We start from the raw sequence: 15,122 nt of genomic DNA, 5'->3' as shown, positions 1-15,122 counted from the left end.
AGGCTTGGCCCCCCCTGGCCGGGGACCCCAGTGCTCTGCACGGCTCCGGGGCCCAGGAGCCTCCTGCCACCAGCCCTCTCAGCCATTGGAGCTGGGATCTTTTTACTCAGAATGTAACAAAATCTCTGAAAAAAAAGAAAAATATATGTATGGATCCTGAGTGAGAAATGGAGAAGGGCAGGGGCTCCAGGGAGCTCCGGGGGCCTGGGGCCTGGGGCTCCTCCCTGCAGAATGGCTCTTTCCTCCATCCAGCAGGGTGTGTCCACCTGGTGGCTGCTGACCTGTTCCAGCAGCTCAGGACCCCATTCCAAGACACGGAGGAAGCCCTGCAGACGGGAGGCAGCTGAATTCCAAACCGAGGCCCGAGAAGTGAGGACTTAAACACCCTGAGGCGTTGTTACCGCTCTGTCCTGGGGCCCTCGGTCACTCTCTCCCCAGAAGAGAAATCACGGCCACCCTTATCACTAAGCGGGGCACAGAGGGAGGATCCAAAGGTCTCGAGTGGGTGGAAGAGGGGACCAGGGGGTCCTAAATAAATGGGTGAAAGATGAAGCACAGGGATGAGTGACTGGATGAACAGCTGCAGGGCAGGATGACGGACAGGTGGAAAGATGGTGGGTGAGTGGGTGGTGGGCCCAGGGACCACAGTGGGCAGGGGATGACTGCAGGGCTGGGTGGGTGGCTGAACGGGTTAGGGCGGGGCAGCCACCACGATGGAACCCAGGATGGGACCTCAGGCCCTGCACTTAGAGCCTGTCTGGACACAAGAGGGACCTGTCCCAGCCAGGAGCCGCCTCCTTCCCACAGGCCTGGCTCTGGGAGCTGGCCAAGGCCAAGCCACTCCCCCCTGGACAAACCATGCCCGATCCCACTCAGCCCATCATAGGCTGAACTCACCGGGGAAGCCCTCAGAGAGGGGCCTGGCCACCCACCCAGCCTCCAGACACCCTGCCCAAGGCTTGGGATTTGATGCGCAATTTGTGGGGCAGGGAGGGCTGAGCCAGACCCTGAGGACTGCTCCCTGGGCCTAGGCAGGTCACGGTGGCAGGAAGCCCCGTGGGGTCTGCAGAGGGTGCCAGCAGCACATCTGAGGGCCCTGAGGCCCGGCATCCAGGGGGCACGGGTGGCCACAGTCCCCAGCAAGGCTTGAGCTCTGGTCTGGACCCCACGTGCCCATCCAAGAGGTGACACCTGAAGAGGGCAGACGGGAGGGCAGCCCGCAAGGCCATGTCAATTTTCTCGGGGGCCAGGGCAGCAGACTCCGGGGAGAACCGGGAGGAAGAAGCCAGGCCAGCCCACCCCTGAGCCACCAGGCAGCCCCGACATCCTGGAATCCCAGCATCCAGGGAACAGGGCCCTTTGAGGCCACCGCGGGAGCCAAGCAGACACGAGAGCGGCTCCGCCACAGGAAGGGAGTCCCCAGTCCAGGGAGACTCCCACAGCAGGGCCTGCAGCGGCGAGACCCGGGGGCCACCAACCGGAGGCAGGAGGCCCAAGCGCAGCTTGAGGGCCCGCAACTCGGCCCTGAGCAGGGCATTCTCCTCCAGCAGCGCGGCCAGCCTGCTCTCCACGGCCACGTCGTTGAGACGTCGCTTCTCCCGGGATCTCTTGGCCGCCTCGTTATTCCTCCTCCGCTTCTCCCAGTAAACAGTATCCTTCTTCTCCTCCGGTATGAATTCCCTCTGCCGTCGCACAGCTGGGCCCCTGCCCCGAGCCACCCACAGAGTCCTGCTGGGACCTCGAGTTACGTCGGGCGGGCCCAGTACATCCACGTCCATGGCTACCTGAGGGACCTAGGGAAGAGGAAAGAGGTCTTGGACTGAACGCAGGGGGTCGACCCAGATGACCTTGCCCTCTGGTCTATCCTGTGTCTCCGGCATCACCGTTGGAGGGGCAGCTGGTGGGCGGCCCGACACCTGCGGGAGGAAGGACTTAGCAAGGCCTCCAGGGAGGCTGCTTGGCCAGAGGAGGCTCCAGAGCATCCCACAGCCACCATGGAGAGCCAGTCCGGAGGACGTGGGCTGCTTCCCCAGCATTCCCCTTACCACTGAGAAGGTCAGGAAACAAGCCAAGGGCTCAGCTTAATCTGAGGTCCAGGGTAAAATTCTCGGAGACCCAAGGAAGACAGAAGGAGGCTGAACCTAGAAAGAGAGAATGCGTGACCATGGAGTTCAGCTGGCCAAGTGGGCGTCAAAAGATAAGCGGCCGTTCATCTGAATGTGCCCAGATTACACGACAAAATCCTCCGTCTGTGCCTGGATTTTCGAGGGACAGATGGAACCAAGGAATGAATAAGTGGACAGATGGAAAGACACCTAGTAATGAAAGGGTACCTTTTAATTAGTCTCTGTGAATGAAGGGACTCTTGGAAGGCGTCTTAGTCCACTTTCTGTTGCTGAATCAAATACCTGAGACGAGAGGATAATTCATAAAGAATACAAGTTTACTTAGCTCATTGTGCAGGAGACAACATCTGCTAAGGGCCTCCCTGCTACACCATAACATGGCAGAAGGCATCACATGGCAAGACGGAGCAAGGACGCCAGAGGGACTCACAGCACAGCCTCTCCCGCCATAGCCCATTGATCTGCTAATCCATGAATGATTCGGCTACTCACAGAGGAGGGGTCCTCGTGACTCAGTCACTTTCCAAAGGCCTGTTAAATACTGTTAACATGAATCTGGGGAGTACGTTCCGAGCACATGAAATAGCATAGCAGATTGATGGATGGGTGAGCAAGTGTCAGATGCAGTGAGTGAATGTGCACTGGGCTAGGGCAGTGGAGGGTGGGTGAGAGTGAACTGATGAATGCACAAGATGGAAGGACAGATGGTGAGTGGGTGAGGGCGCAGAGGGAAGGATGGGTGGTGGATGACCTGGGGCTTATGGATGGGTGGATGGAAATGGGTGAGTGGAGATAGGTGGATGGGTAGATGGATATGGATGAATGAATGGATGGATCAGTTGGAGATGGATGGATAGACAGATAGAGATGAATGGGTGAATGGAGATGGGTGGATGGATTGGAGTTGGATGGATGGATGGGTGGATGGATGGGTTGAAAATGGATGGATAGATGGACGGGTTGTAGACGGATGGATTGATGGATGGAGATGAGTGGATGGATGGATGGATGGATGGATGGATGGATGGATAGATGAATGGATAGATGGGTGGATGGAAGGAAGGACGGGTGGGTGGGTAGATGAAGATGGATGGATGGATTGGAAATGGATGGAGATGGATGGATAGATGGAGATGGGTGGGTGGAAGATGAATGAATGGAGATGGATGGGTGGATGAACATGGATGGATGGATGAACATGGATAGATAGATGAGATGGAAGGCTAGAAGTATGGGTGGATGAGTGAATGGATGGGTGGTTGGATGGAGATGAATGAATGGATGGTCAGATGCCTTTTTTGTCCACCATTTTATCCTTGGTACCTAACATTGTGTTTGTAAATAGTAAGTGGTGGTAAATTCATTAATTGTTGAGTGGATGAATGAACAAATGGATGAAAACGACCTGTTCAGATGGAGAGTGTTTGGCCTTCCTACTGAACTGCCAGCCAAAAACCATGAAACCCACATTTCCCTGTTTGCTTTGGCCACCAAGAAACTCAGCACTTAGTTTTGAGATAAATGGTGGTAGCTTTTAGCCAGATGTGGTGGTGCACACCTGTAATCCAAGCAATTCAGGAGACTGAGGCAGGAGGACAAGAAGTTTGAAGCAGCCTCAGCAACTTCACAGGCCCTGTCTCAAAAATTAAAAATAAAAGGGCTGAGAATGTAGTTCAGTGGTAGAGTGCCCCTGGGCTTCAATTCCCAGTACCCACAAAATTAAAAAGTGGTAGCAGCAGGCAGAATTAGTATTGTAAAGGCAGAATTAATATTGTCAAAATGGCCATACTACCAAAAGTGCTGTACAGATTCAATGCAATTCCAATTAAAATCCCAATGATGTACCTTACAGAAATAGAGCAACAATCATGAAATTCATCTGGAAGAATAAGAAACCCAGAATAGCTAACGCAATCCTTAGCAGGAAGAATGAAGCAGGGGGTATCGCAATACCAGAACTTCAACTATACTACAAAGCAATAGTAACAAAAACAGCATGGTATTGGCACCAAAATAGACAGGTAGATCAATGGTACAGAATAGAGGACACAGACACAAACCCAAATAAATACAATTTTCTCATACTAGACAAAGGTGCCAAAAATATGCAATGGAGAAAAGATAGCCTCTTCAACAAATGGTGCTGGGAAAACTGGAAATCCATATGCAACAGAATGAAACTAAATCCCTATCTCTCACCCTGCACAAAACTCAACTCACAATGGATCAAGGACCTTGAAATCAGACCAGAGACCCTGCATCTTATAGAAGAAAAAGTAGGTCCAAATCTTCAACTTGTTGGCTTAGGATCAGGCTTCCTTAACAGGACTCCCATAGCACAAGAAATAAAAGCAAGAATCAACAACTGGGATAGATTCAAACTAAATAGCTTTCTCTCAGCAAAGGAAACTATCAGCAATGTGAAGAGAGAGTCTACAGGGTGGGAGAATACCTTTGCCACTCATACTTCAGATAGAGCACTAATTTTCAGAATCTATAAAGAACTCAAAAAACTACACGAAGAATACAAATAACCCAATCAACAAATGGGCTAAGGATATGAACAGATGCTTCACAGAAGAAGATCTACAAGCAATCAACAAACATATGAAAAAATGTTCACCATCTTTAGTAATAAGAGAAATGTAAATCAAAACTACACTAAGATTCCATCTCACCCCAATTTGAATGTCGATTATCAAGAATACAAGCAACAATAGGTGTTGGAGAGGATGTGGGGAGAAAGGTACACTCATACATTGCTGGTGGGGCTGCAAATTAGTGCAGCCACTTTGGAAAGCAGTGTGGAGATTCCTTAGAAAACTTGGAATGGAACCACCATTTGACCCAGCTATCCCACTCCTCGGCCTATACCCAAAGGACTTAAAATCAGCATACTACAGAGATACAGCCACATCAATGTTCATAGCTGCTCAATTTACCATAGCCAGACTGTGGAACCAACCTAGATGCCCTTCAATTGATGAATGGATAAAGAAACTGTGGTATATATATATATACAATGGAATATTACTCAGCCATAAAGAATAATAAAATTATGGCATTTGCAGGCAAATGGATGAAATTGGAGAATATCATGCTAAGTGAGATAAGCCAATCTCAAAAATCCAAAAGGCGAATGATCTCACTGATAAGTGGATGATGACACATAATGGGAGGGGGGGGGGGGGCAAGAATGGAGGAAGGAGGGACTGTATAGAGGGAAAAGAGAGGTGGGAGGGATGGGGGGGAGGAAAAAAATAACAGAATGAATCAAACCTCATTACCTTATGTGAATGTATGATTACACAAATGGTATGCTGTTACTCCATGTACAAACAGAAACAACATGTATCCCATTTGTCTACAATAAAAATAAGTTAAAATTAAAAAATGGTAGCAGCTTTCTTGGATTGGGAGTACATATTTTCCTTCTCCAATGTTCTTTCTTAAATTTAGTTTTTTCCTCTGGGCCACCAGCTCTTGACCTTAGTGTCTGTGGCTGCATAAGATAATTCAGGTGGTGTTTGCAGGAGGATAAAGGCATACACAGTCAAATAACGACATTCCAGGGAACTTTGACCATGATCCGAAGTCCACGTTTCCCAAAGGACATCCTAACGGGCCTCTGCTCCAAACTATGAATAAATAAATAAGCAAAGACATTCTGAAAAACCCTATTACCTCCTTCCTTAAAGGAGAATCACAAAATACACTAAAGGCTCAGAGAGGTCCTGCAAAAATAAGTTTCAGTTTTGTTTGACTTAGAGGTTCTCAAACCTACTTGCACGTGAAATGTTTATGCTTCACTAAACACTTTGGGTACATGAATATTTTACAATGAACCAATAAATATGCAGGGTTTGGGGGATTTTTTTTTGGTATTAGGGATTGAACTCAGGGGCACTCAACCACTGAGCCACATCCCCGACCCTATTTGTATTTGATCTAGAGACAGGGTCTCGCTGAGTTGCTGAGGCTGGCTTTGAACTCTCGATCCTCCTGCCGCAGCCTCCCAAGCTGCTGGGATTACAGGCATGAGCCACTGTGCCCAACCACAGATTTTTTTTTTAATGAATCATTAGGCACTATATTTTTGGAATGAACCTTTAACTACATTAACATATTTGGAAGGAAACATTAAATGTACAAATATTTTTTAATAAACCAATAAATGCAAGAATATTTGAATAAGGAATTAGAAGCAGAGGAAGAGTGGATGAGAGGAGGCAATACTAAAGGGACAGGCGCCATTCCTCTCTCCCCGAGTAGCTGGGCCTGGGACATCCACTTCCCAGCAGCTCATCTGAGTCCCAGCTGGACAAGTCCCAGATACAGCATCCTCTGCCACCAGCCTGGCCTGTCCTGGGGGACCTCAGAGGTGATCCCAACAATCATTCCAACTTCAGGGGATGCTGACCACAGCCCAAGAACTGATGGGCACCCAGGGTGGGGACCAAGGCCACCCCGGTGTTCTGGAGCCAGTCTCTGAAAGATGCCATCCTGAGGTGGCTTGAACAGGACTGGGTTGGAAGCAGGGTGGGGACACCAGCAGGGTCCTCAAAGCCACACCAACTAGAGCTACCATGTGATCCTGCTGTCCTGCTCTCCTGTACACGGACCCCAAGAAACCACTGCAGCGCGGTTCACAGTGGCCAAGGGACAGAGCCGACCAAGTGTCCGCTGACGGACAAGTGGATAAAGAAAACATGGTTTAAATGCATGAGGAGAATTATTCAGTCATTAAAAAAGGAATGAAATCTTGTCACTTGGGGAAACACGGATGACCCTGGGGACATTATGTTGTGTGAAGCAAGCCAGGCACAGAAAGGCAAGAACTGCCCATTCCCACTCACAGCTAAAAAAGTTGAAGAAGTGGTCACTGGAGCTCAAAGCGGGCTGGGTGGGTGACAGGTACCACCCCGCAGGAGGAAGATGCTCAGTGGGCTGGCGAGAGCCCACTGTGAAGCTCCTGGAGAACTACACACACACACACACACACACACACACACACACACACACACACACACAGTGGTAAGGAGATGGGAAGGCTCATTACCCCGATTTGTTTATCCCCTATTTTATACACGGTTTGATTGCCACACTTTACCCCATACCCACTTACAATTATTATTAGCCATTTAGAAAGAAAAAAAAAAAAAAAATACAGTTTCTAAAAATCAAACCAGAGCCAGCAAATGCCCAGGGAAGAAGGCCCAGCATAGACAGGTGGTCAGATAAAAGGCAGGACAGGCTGAGTGGCTCTGGGGCAGCCGGCTCTCACGCAAAGCCCGTGAGGTGGAGGACTGCTCGGTCTCACTGGGGTGCTCCCTGCCTGAGTCCGTCCTCACTGTGGCTCAGTCTGAGACCCCCGACCGCTGTCCCCCGCGCCTCCGCAGGAACCCAGATGGGGCAGCAGATAGCTTCGCTGCCTGGGTGTATTTAGAGAAGACGCCGCAGGGCTGGGCCTTCCTGTGGTCACGGAGGAAGCACTAGGGAGGGTGTGAGGCAGAGCCACCCCTTGTGAAGCGGCCAGAGCGGGCGCAGAAACAGGAAAGTGGCCCCCGCCCAGATGGCCTGGTCAGCTCCACCTAGTCCTCCGCAGCCGCCCTGACCAGTGGCGTCCGGAGCTCTGCTCGGCCCCCAGAGAGACAGGAGCGCAGATGTCTCTTCCGCTGCGATTTTCCCTCGGATGAGCACCCAGCGGAGGACTCCCGAGCACTGGCTGTCCCCGCCCCTGTTCTCCGCCCTGCTCCAGCCCGCCTGCCTCCAAAAAGAAGCCACACGTATTGAGCCAGGCACCGGCAAGGCCTCCCTCGTCACTCATTACCACCCAGGAGGAAAGCATAGTGCGGTTCTTATCCTGGTGCGACAGATGAGGAGCCGGGCTCTGAGGCAGGGTCAGCAGGCTCCAGCGCCCGCGTCTCCCCTGACGTGCCCGGTGGTACCTCTTCCACTGAAGACGCACCTCTAAAGGGTAGAGGTCAGAGTCCACAGAGGAGAAGAGTCCAGAGACCACAGAGCTAACGATGGGGCAGGGCTGAGATCGGCAGCCAGGCTGACCGAGGCAGTGGAGGGGGCAGGGACGAGCATTTGCTTTGGGTACGAGATCAACATACCCAATTCCATCGCTTTCCTACCCTCCAATAATGGATTGCTTAAAAAAAAATTTAGGGAAGCTATCTCATTCACAATAACCTTTAAAAAAAAATAATAAATACTTGGGAATAAATCTAACCAAGGGGGTGAAAGACCTCTACAAAGAAAACTATAGAACGCTGAAGAACAAAATCGAAGAGGACACAAGAAGATAGAAAGAGCTCTCATGTTCTTGGATAGGCAGAATTAATATCTCAAAATGTCCCCAGGACCAAAGGCCTTACACAGATCCAACACCATCCCTATCAAAACACCAATGGCATTCTCCACAGAACGAGGGGGGGAAATGCAGCTCTAAAATTCACGAGAAAGAGCAAAAGACCCAGCAGGGCCAAAGCACTTCTGAGCAAGCAGTGCTAAGCTGGAGGCGTCACAATACCCCAGCTCAGGTTCTACTACAGAAATACAGTGACACAGCTCGTAGTGGGTATCAGCAGGGTGAAGGCCAACGGAAGAGAGCAGCAGACGGACCCAGAGCCAGAGAGCCAGTCCCCGGACACCAGGCATCGGTGCCGAAAACACACACCGGAGGGCAGACGGCCTTTGTAAAAAATGGTGCTGGGCAGACTGGATAGCCATATAGACAGGAGTCGAAAGTTGACCCATCCCTCACCCCGTACAAAAGCCAATTCAGAGTGGATGGTAGACCCAAGAGTTAGACCAGACACTCTACGTCGGCTAGAAGAAAATGTGGGCCCAAGACGCCACACAGGGGCACAGGCATTGACTCTCTGAGCCAGACTCCTAGAGTTCAAGAAGTAAGACCAAGGATCACTAAGTGGGATGACATCGAATTAAAGAGCTTCTGCACAGCAAAGGGAACAATCAGGAGCGTGAAGAGAGGGCCAGAGGGATGGGAGAACTCAGCCAACTGGTCCTCGGGGGATTAATGTCCGGAACGTATGAAAAACTTAATGCCAAAAAAGCCCAAATAACCCAATTGATAAACAGGCAAAGGAACTGAACAGCCACTTCTCAAAAGAAGAAATCCGAATAGCCAAGAAGCATCTGAAAAACATAGTCAACATTTCTGGCAACCAGGGAAATGCAAATCAAAACTGCACTGAGATTTCATCTCGCCCAGTCAAAATGGCAATTACGAAGAATACAAACAACATTAAATGCTGACGAGGCTAGGGAGGAAAAGGTGCACTCATAATTGATGGTGGGACTGCTAATTAGTGTGACCACTCTGGAAAGCAGTATGGAGATTCCTCAAGAGACTAGGAATGAAACCACCATAAGACCCAGCTTACCCCCTCCTCAGCATTTATCCAAAAGATCTAGAATCAGCAATCTATAGTCGTACACACATATAAATGTTTATAGCAGCACAATTCACAATAGCCAACCTACGGAACCAGCCCAGGTGCCTGTCGATAGATGAATGGATTAAAAACTGTGATATATACATGATGGAGTTTTACCCAGCCATAGGAAGAATAAATCATGGCATTTGCTGGTCAATGGATGGAACTGGAGAACATCATGCTAAGTGAAACAAGCCAGACCCAGGAAGTCAAGGGTCAAGTGTTTTCTCTCATATGCAGAAGCTAGGCCAAAATAAGAAGGGAAAGGGACTGGAGAATTCCATGAAGACTGAAGAGAGATCGTAGAGAAGGAGGGGCAGGAAAACAGAAGGATGTGGAATGATTCCGACCAAAGTCTCCTGTGTACACATGTGAAGAGACCACAGTGAACGCCACCTTTATGTATGTCCTGAATGTGCTACATTAAAGAAAAACTATAAATAAATCAAAGAAAGGCCAGTAGAATAGAAGAAAAGGAACAGGGAGAGGGAGGAAAGGGAGGAAAGAAAGGAAAGGGGAAGTACTGGAGACTGAATTGAGCAAATTATATTCCGTGTTTGTATCATGATGTCAAAATGAATCCTAATAGTATGTATAAACTGTAATGTGCCAATAAAATTAAATAAGCTTTTAACAAAGAGCACCTGCCTCAAGTTCCCACTTACAGGGAAGCCAAAGAAGCAGATCTCATAGACGTAGAGAATAGACTGATGGGTACAAGAGGCCAAGGGGAGGCAGGCTGGAGAGAGGGTGGTCAGCAGGCGCAGGTGCAGCGGGAAGGTCAGCTCCCACTGCTCTGCAGCAGTCAGACCAGCCAGGTAGGACAGTGCACGGTCATCATCGCTACCTGGGAGACTGAGGCAAGAGGGTAAGAAGTTCAAGGCCAGCCCTGGCAACTGAGTGAGACTCCATCTCAAAATACAAAGGGCTGGGGATACAGCTCAGTGGTACAATATTTCCTGGCATGCATATGGCCCTGGGTTCCATTCCAAGTGCCACCAAAAAAAGCAGACATTGAATTCATGGTCCCCTCATGGACTTCCCATAAACTCCTCAACTAGAACTTACATCTGAGGGGACAGAGAATACTTGTGCGATTTTAAATGAGTCTATTAAGTGACTCAGAAAGATGAAGAAGAGAATCTCAGTCATTAAACAAGAACAGAAGCTTATGAACTAAAAACAGATGAACAGCAAGGACAAGCCGGAGCTCAGGTATACAAAATGTAGTTGCTAGAAAACTCAAGAGATGGGACAACTAGAGGAAAGGGAAATTGGGGTCCAGATCACAGGGGATTTTAGTGGCAAAGAGGAAAGCACAACAGGTAGCCCAGGGCTGAGCAGTCTAACTCTGGAGCTGAGCCTTCAGGCCACTGTGCTCCTCTCGGGGCTTTCCTGGCTTGTCTGTGGTCTCCCTCCCTCTCTCCCGCTGTGCTTTCTTTCCCGCATTGTAAGGCTGGAGCCCGGCGGGACCCCGCAGCTCCTTCATAAGGAGCGGGGATTCAGTTGCTCCTGGACGACTGGCCAGTGGAGGAGAGAGTCAAAACTTTGAAAGCACGACAACAACAACAAAAAAAAAGGTGAGAAAAAAGATCAATCAAGAGGTGGGGAGAGGCTGCCTCACAAACTCCCCACCCACGTGGCCAAAGGGCACCTGCAGGCTTCCCATCTGCTCCGAGCTACGCGGGAAAATAGATGCAACCACAAACTCTCCAGTGGGTGTCGGACTCAACGTTCACCAGCAAAAGGTGACATTTTCGAGGCCACGGTACATCTGGAGACATTGCTTACCTTTTTGCTTACAAAAGAAATACTCATTTGTTCGTTGATAGAATGAGATAACAATTTTCCCACTGAAATTATCAAAGATTTTAAAAAGTGATAAAACCCACTGCTGGCAAGGATGCGGTGAGATGGGCACTTGGATACTTAGAAGGTAGAGATGTAAACTGCTTCCTGGCAAAGCAATTTGAAATAAAACAAAGTGGGACTCAGACCCTGGCTGGTGAAGGCAGGCATTTCTGCCCTTCCACCTGGGTGCGCCAGGCATCTCTCTATCCCATTCTGGCCTCAGGATGCCCCTCCAATTCCATATTGATCTTTCTGCCTAAAACACTTTACTCCCACCTCTTTCACAAGCTAATGACATTCACCCTTCCTAGCATCTCCAGATGCCACCTCCTACAGGAAGTTCACCGGAGTGACTCCAGCCAGGTAGACCAGGAAGCTCTTCTGGGTTCCCAGGGCCCAGCAGGATTCCCTCCTCACTGTAGCAATCAGCCCGGGTGCACAGATCTCCAGACAGTCGCTCGACTGCATACGGGAGGTGGGAACTATTTGGAGAAGGGAGTGTGATCTGTGGGGTCTCGAGGAGGGGCTGGAGCTGCAGGTCTGGACCAGCATCCGAAAGACTTTTCTAAGAATTCCGGCTCACGAACCCAGCCGAGGTTGAGTTGACAGGCAATGAGCTGCCTGTCTCAGGAGGGATGCCAGCAGAGAGTTGGAAACGGTGAGCCCAAGAGGGGCCTCCTTGCCACTGCTCCATGTGACTCTCCTCTGATTCAGAGCTGCCCAGGGAGGAAGGGACGCAGGGGCTGTTCCCACGCCCCGGGCAGCCCAGCCCGTTCCTTGGAAGGGCCTCTGGGCCCCAAGAGGCCACACTCTCACGGGGTTCAGGGAGCTGCGTGGAACCTCAGGGCCCTGCACTCTCGCAATGAGCGAGCCCCTGCCTCATAAAAGCCCCCAGCGAAACCGACCTCTGAAACCGAGAGCCTCAGTGGGAACTCAGATTTCAAGGGGAAAATGCAAGGCACCATGGGGCCCGCGGCTGCCCCACCGCATCAGGCCCCCTCCCGGCTCCGGGGAGAGGCAGGAAGCCGTGGGTACCTCCTGTGCCCAGCCCACGGCCCAGCAGGAGCCGGGCGCCAGGAGCAGGTTGGTAGGCAGGAAGCCGGGGCGAGGCCCGGGCTCCAGTCCCTGACCACCGAGCCGCCCCGGCCAGGTGCCTTCTCTCCTCTGAGCCTGCTTCGACTGTTAAGTGGGCACGAGATGGGCGCACAACTGAACGGGGGGCGTGCCTGGTCCCCAGAAGTAATAGGTATCCAGTGTTTGAACCCGAGAGTCCCAGAAGGCCCCCGGGATCCCACCGGGTGGGAGCAACAGCGGGCCGGGGGTCCACGGCATTCGCCTAGACTCCACGCGGACCGAAATCGTGCCTCCAGCTCTGCCTTCCATCCGGCCTGGATCCTAGAGAGGGAGCCTCAGACCCCTCCTCTTCCCTGGGCTGCACACCCCGACCCGGGACCCTCAGGACTGGCCCTGAGCTCCACCCAGCCCGAGGCCAGCGGCCTGGCAGAAGCTCCAGGGCCCTCACCCTGACCTTAGCCCTTCCCAGGCCCGAGCGGTGTGGCCAGGAAGGGATGAGGACACCTGGCCCTGGTCACCACACAGCCCCACTGCAGGCAAGGCCAGGACCCGCCAGCCCCTGCCCCACTCAGCCCCAGCTGGGGGAGGGTCTCCATCCCGGCACCTGAGCCCCCACACCCCCGGGTCAAGAGGCTGGACCCCGCCCAGCGCCCACCCTCCCAGGCACGTCTCCTTAACCCCACACGGGGCCCTGGAGGTCATGACTGTGGCCTCTCCCTGGAAGGTGCTCCGGGGTCACGTCCGTCTTCCCCACGCCCCCACGCAGGGTCTCCTGAGCATCAGGGCCTCGGCCACCCAATCCCAGCACGTGATGCTCCCGGGCCTCTTCCACGCAGCTGGGAGCAGCTCCGTCCCGGGTATGTGTGAGCCCACACCAGGAAGCTGCAGGGTCGCCTGCAAACTCAACCCACACTCTCTCCACTCTCAGCTGGTCCTGGGCTGCAGCCCTGTCCTCCCTCCTGGCCTCCCAGCTCCCAGGCCTCTCACTCAGGGCCTCCTGGTTGCTCCAAAACACCCGTCGCAGCTCTGCCTCAGGGCCTTTGCACAGGGGGTTCCATCTGCCTGGAATGCTGATCCCCTGACGATCACTGGGCCCCTCCATCACCTCCAGTGTCACCTCCCCAACCAAGGCCTGACTTGACCCCCAGGCTAAATAGCCACACACACTCATCTGTCTGCATCCTACTCTGTGGGTATTCAGGGCACTATCACCCTGAATTCTTTCATTTTTTATTTCATTTTTAATTGACAAGTAATAATTGTATCTATTTATCATGTGCCAGAGACGGGGCTGGGGCCAGTTGTTTGTTGCAGAACATGCTAGGCAAGCACTCACCACTGAGCCACACCCCCACCCTTTTTAGTTTATTTTGAGACAAGTTTATTTTGCTAAATTGCTGAGGCTGGCCTCGAATTTGCCATCCTCCTGCCTCAGCCTCCTGGGGATCTGGGATTTCAGGCATGCACCCTTGTGCCTGTCGTGGGTGTTTTGACTAAACCAGGCTAATTTGCAAATACATCACCTCACATGCTCCACGAAATCAGCAGCCACCTTGCTCCCACGCTCCCTGCAGCCTCATGACAATAACCAAGACACGGAAGCCACCTCAATGGCCAGTGCAGGACAATGAATCAAGAAAACACGATCTACATGCTCCAGCCTTGAAAAGTCGGAGTAGAGCCCATGTGGTGACCCTCGCCTGTGATCCCAGCAACTCCAGAGGCTGAGACTGGAGGATGGCAAGTTCAAGGTCAACCTTGGCAATTTAGTGAGACCCTGACTCGAAAATTAAAAAAAAAAGGCTGGGGTTTGAGCTTGCCCAGTGTGTGCCAGGCCCTGGGCTCCGTCCCAGCACCGCATACAAGGAAAGGTGGGGAGACGGGAAACCCCAGCATGAGGGACGGTGAAGGTCAACTGCTTACCTTCCAACCACGCACGGGCTGTCCTGGTGTCTGCCTCTGCCCCTAGCACAGCAGGCCCTGGGGGCCCGGCCCTGCCCACGTGTGCCCGACGCACACTAGGCCTGCACTGCGTTCTGATGAACGGGTGTGAGCAGTGCGCTTGGTTCTCAACCCGCCTGGGAGGCACAACGCCCCTCGAGATGCAGGGAGACGCGGTGATCTTCTCAGCTGGCACGGCGGGTGGGTTCAGAGCCCAGCGCCCCAGCTCAAGCCTGAGATAAGGCCACGTGAGCAGGCCACAAAGCCAGGGCGAGGGGCAGGTGGCCGGCGGCACGACTCAGGGCTCGACGCCCAGAAAGCCCTGGGGCCCAGGAGAGCCGAGAAGAGCGGCTTCCGGCCCGTGGAGCTGCAGCCCCCACCCCACCCAGGGTGCCCGCCCCTCATCTCCGAAACCATCCTCAAGGTAGCACAGTTCCCGTGTGCCGCCACGCCCCGAGCCTGGAGAACAGCAGAGCTCCACAGACGAGCCAGGCGGTATCCCTAGGGATCTCGAAGAGCAGGGCTGGACCCCCGCCCTCCCCGAGCCCCCGACACCCACGGGCGTCATCTGATACTGCCTGCGCTAAGCGTTTTACAGACATTATCTGCCCCAGGCATCTTCTCACCACGAATCTGATTATGCCACTTTCCTGCTTAAAAC

At 52.3% G+C, this 15,122-nt stretch overlaps 1 protein-coding gene across 6 annotated transcripts in view; it reads right to left on the bottom strand.

Annotated features, from left to right (window-relative positions):
- Positions 1 to 694: 694 nt before the first annotated feature.
- Positions 695 to 15,122, bottom strand: part of NFILZ (NFIL3 like basic leucine zipper) — a 59,986-nt gene continuing 45,558 nt past the window's right edge. For 5 of the 6 annotated variants that reach the window (XM_079115557.1, XM_079115555.1, XM_079115556.1 and 2 more), the window contains 2 exons: positions 11,792 to 11,928; positions 695 to 1,793 (listed from right to left, as the gene is read on the bottom strand). In XM_079115557.1, the coding sequence (XP_078971683.1) occupies positions 909 to 1,793; positions 11,792 to 11,928 (1,022 nt within the window). In that variant the 3' untranslated portion in view covers positions 695 to 908. Of the gene's footprint in view, positions 1,794 to 2,045; positions 2,381 to 11,791; positions 11,929 to 15,122 lie in introns of those variants that run through there. The other variant, XM_079115559.1, reaches the window with a different exon arrangement.

Source organism: Sciurus vulgaris (genome assembly GCF_902686455.1).
Source record: "Sciurus vulgaris genome assembly, chromosome: 16".
NCBI classification, from domain to species: domain Eukaryota; kingdom Metazoa; phylum Chordata; class Mammalia; order Rodentia; family Sciuridae; genus Sciurus; species Sciurus vulgaris.
Note: the sequence above shows the minus strand (reverse complement) of the source record. Positions and strands in the feature narration are given on the sequence as shown.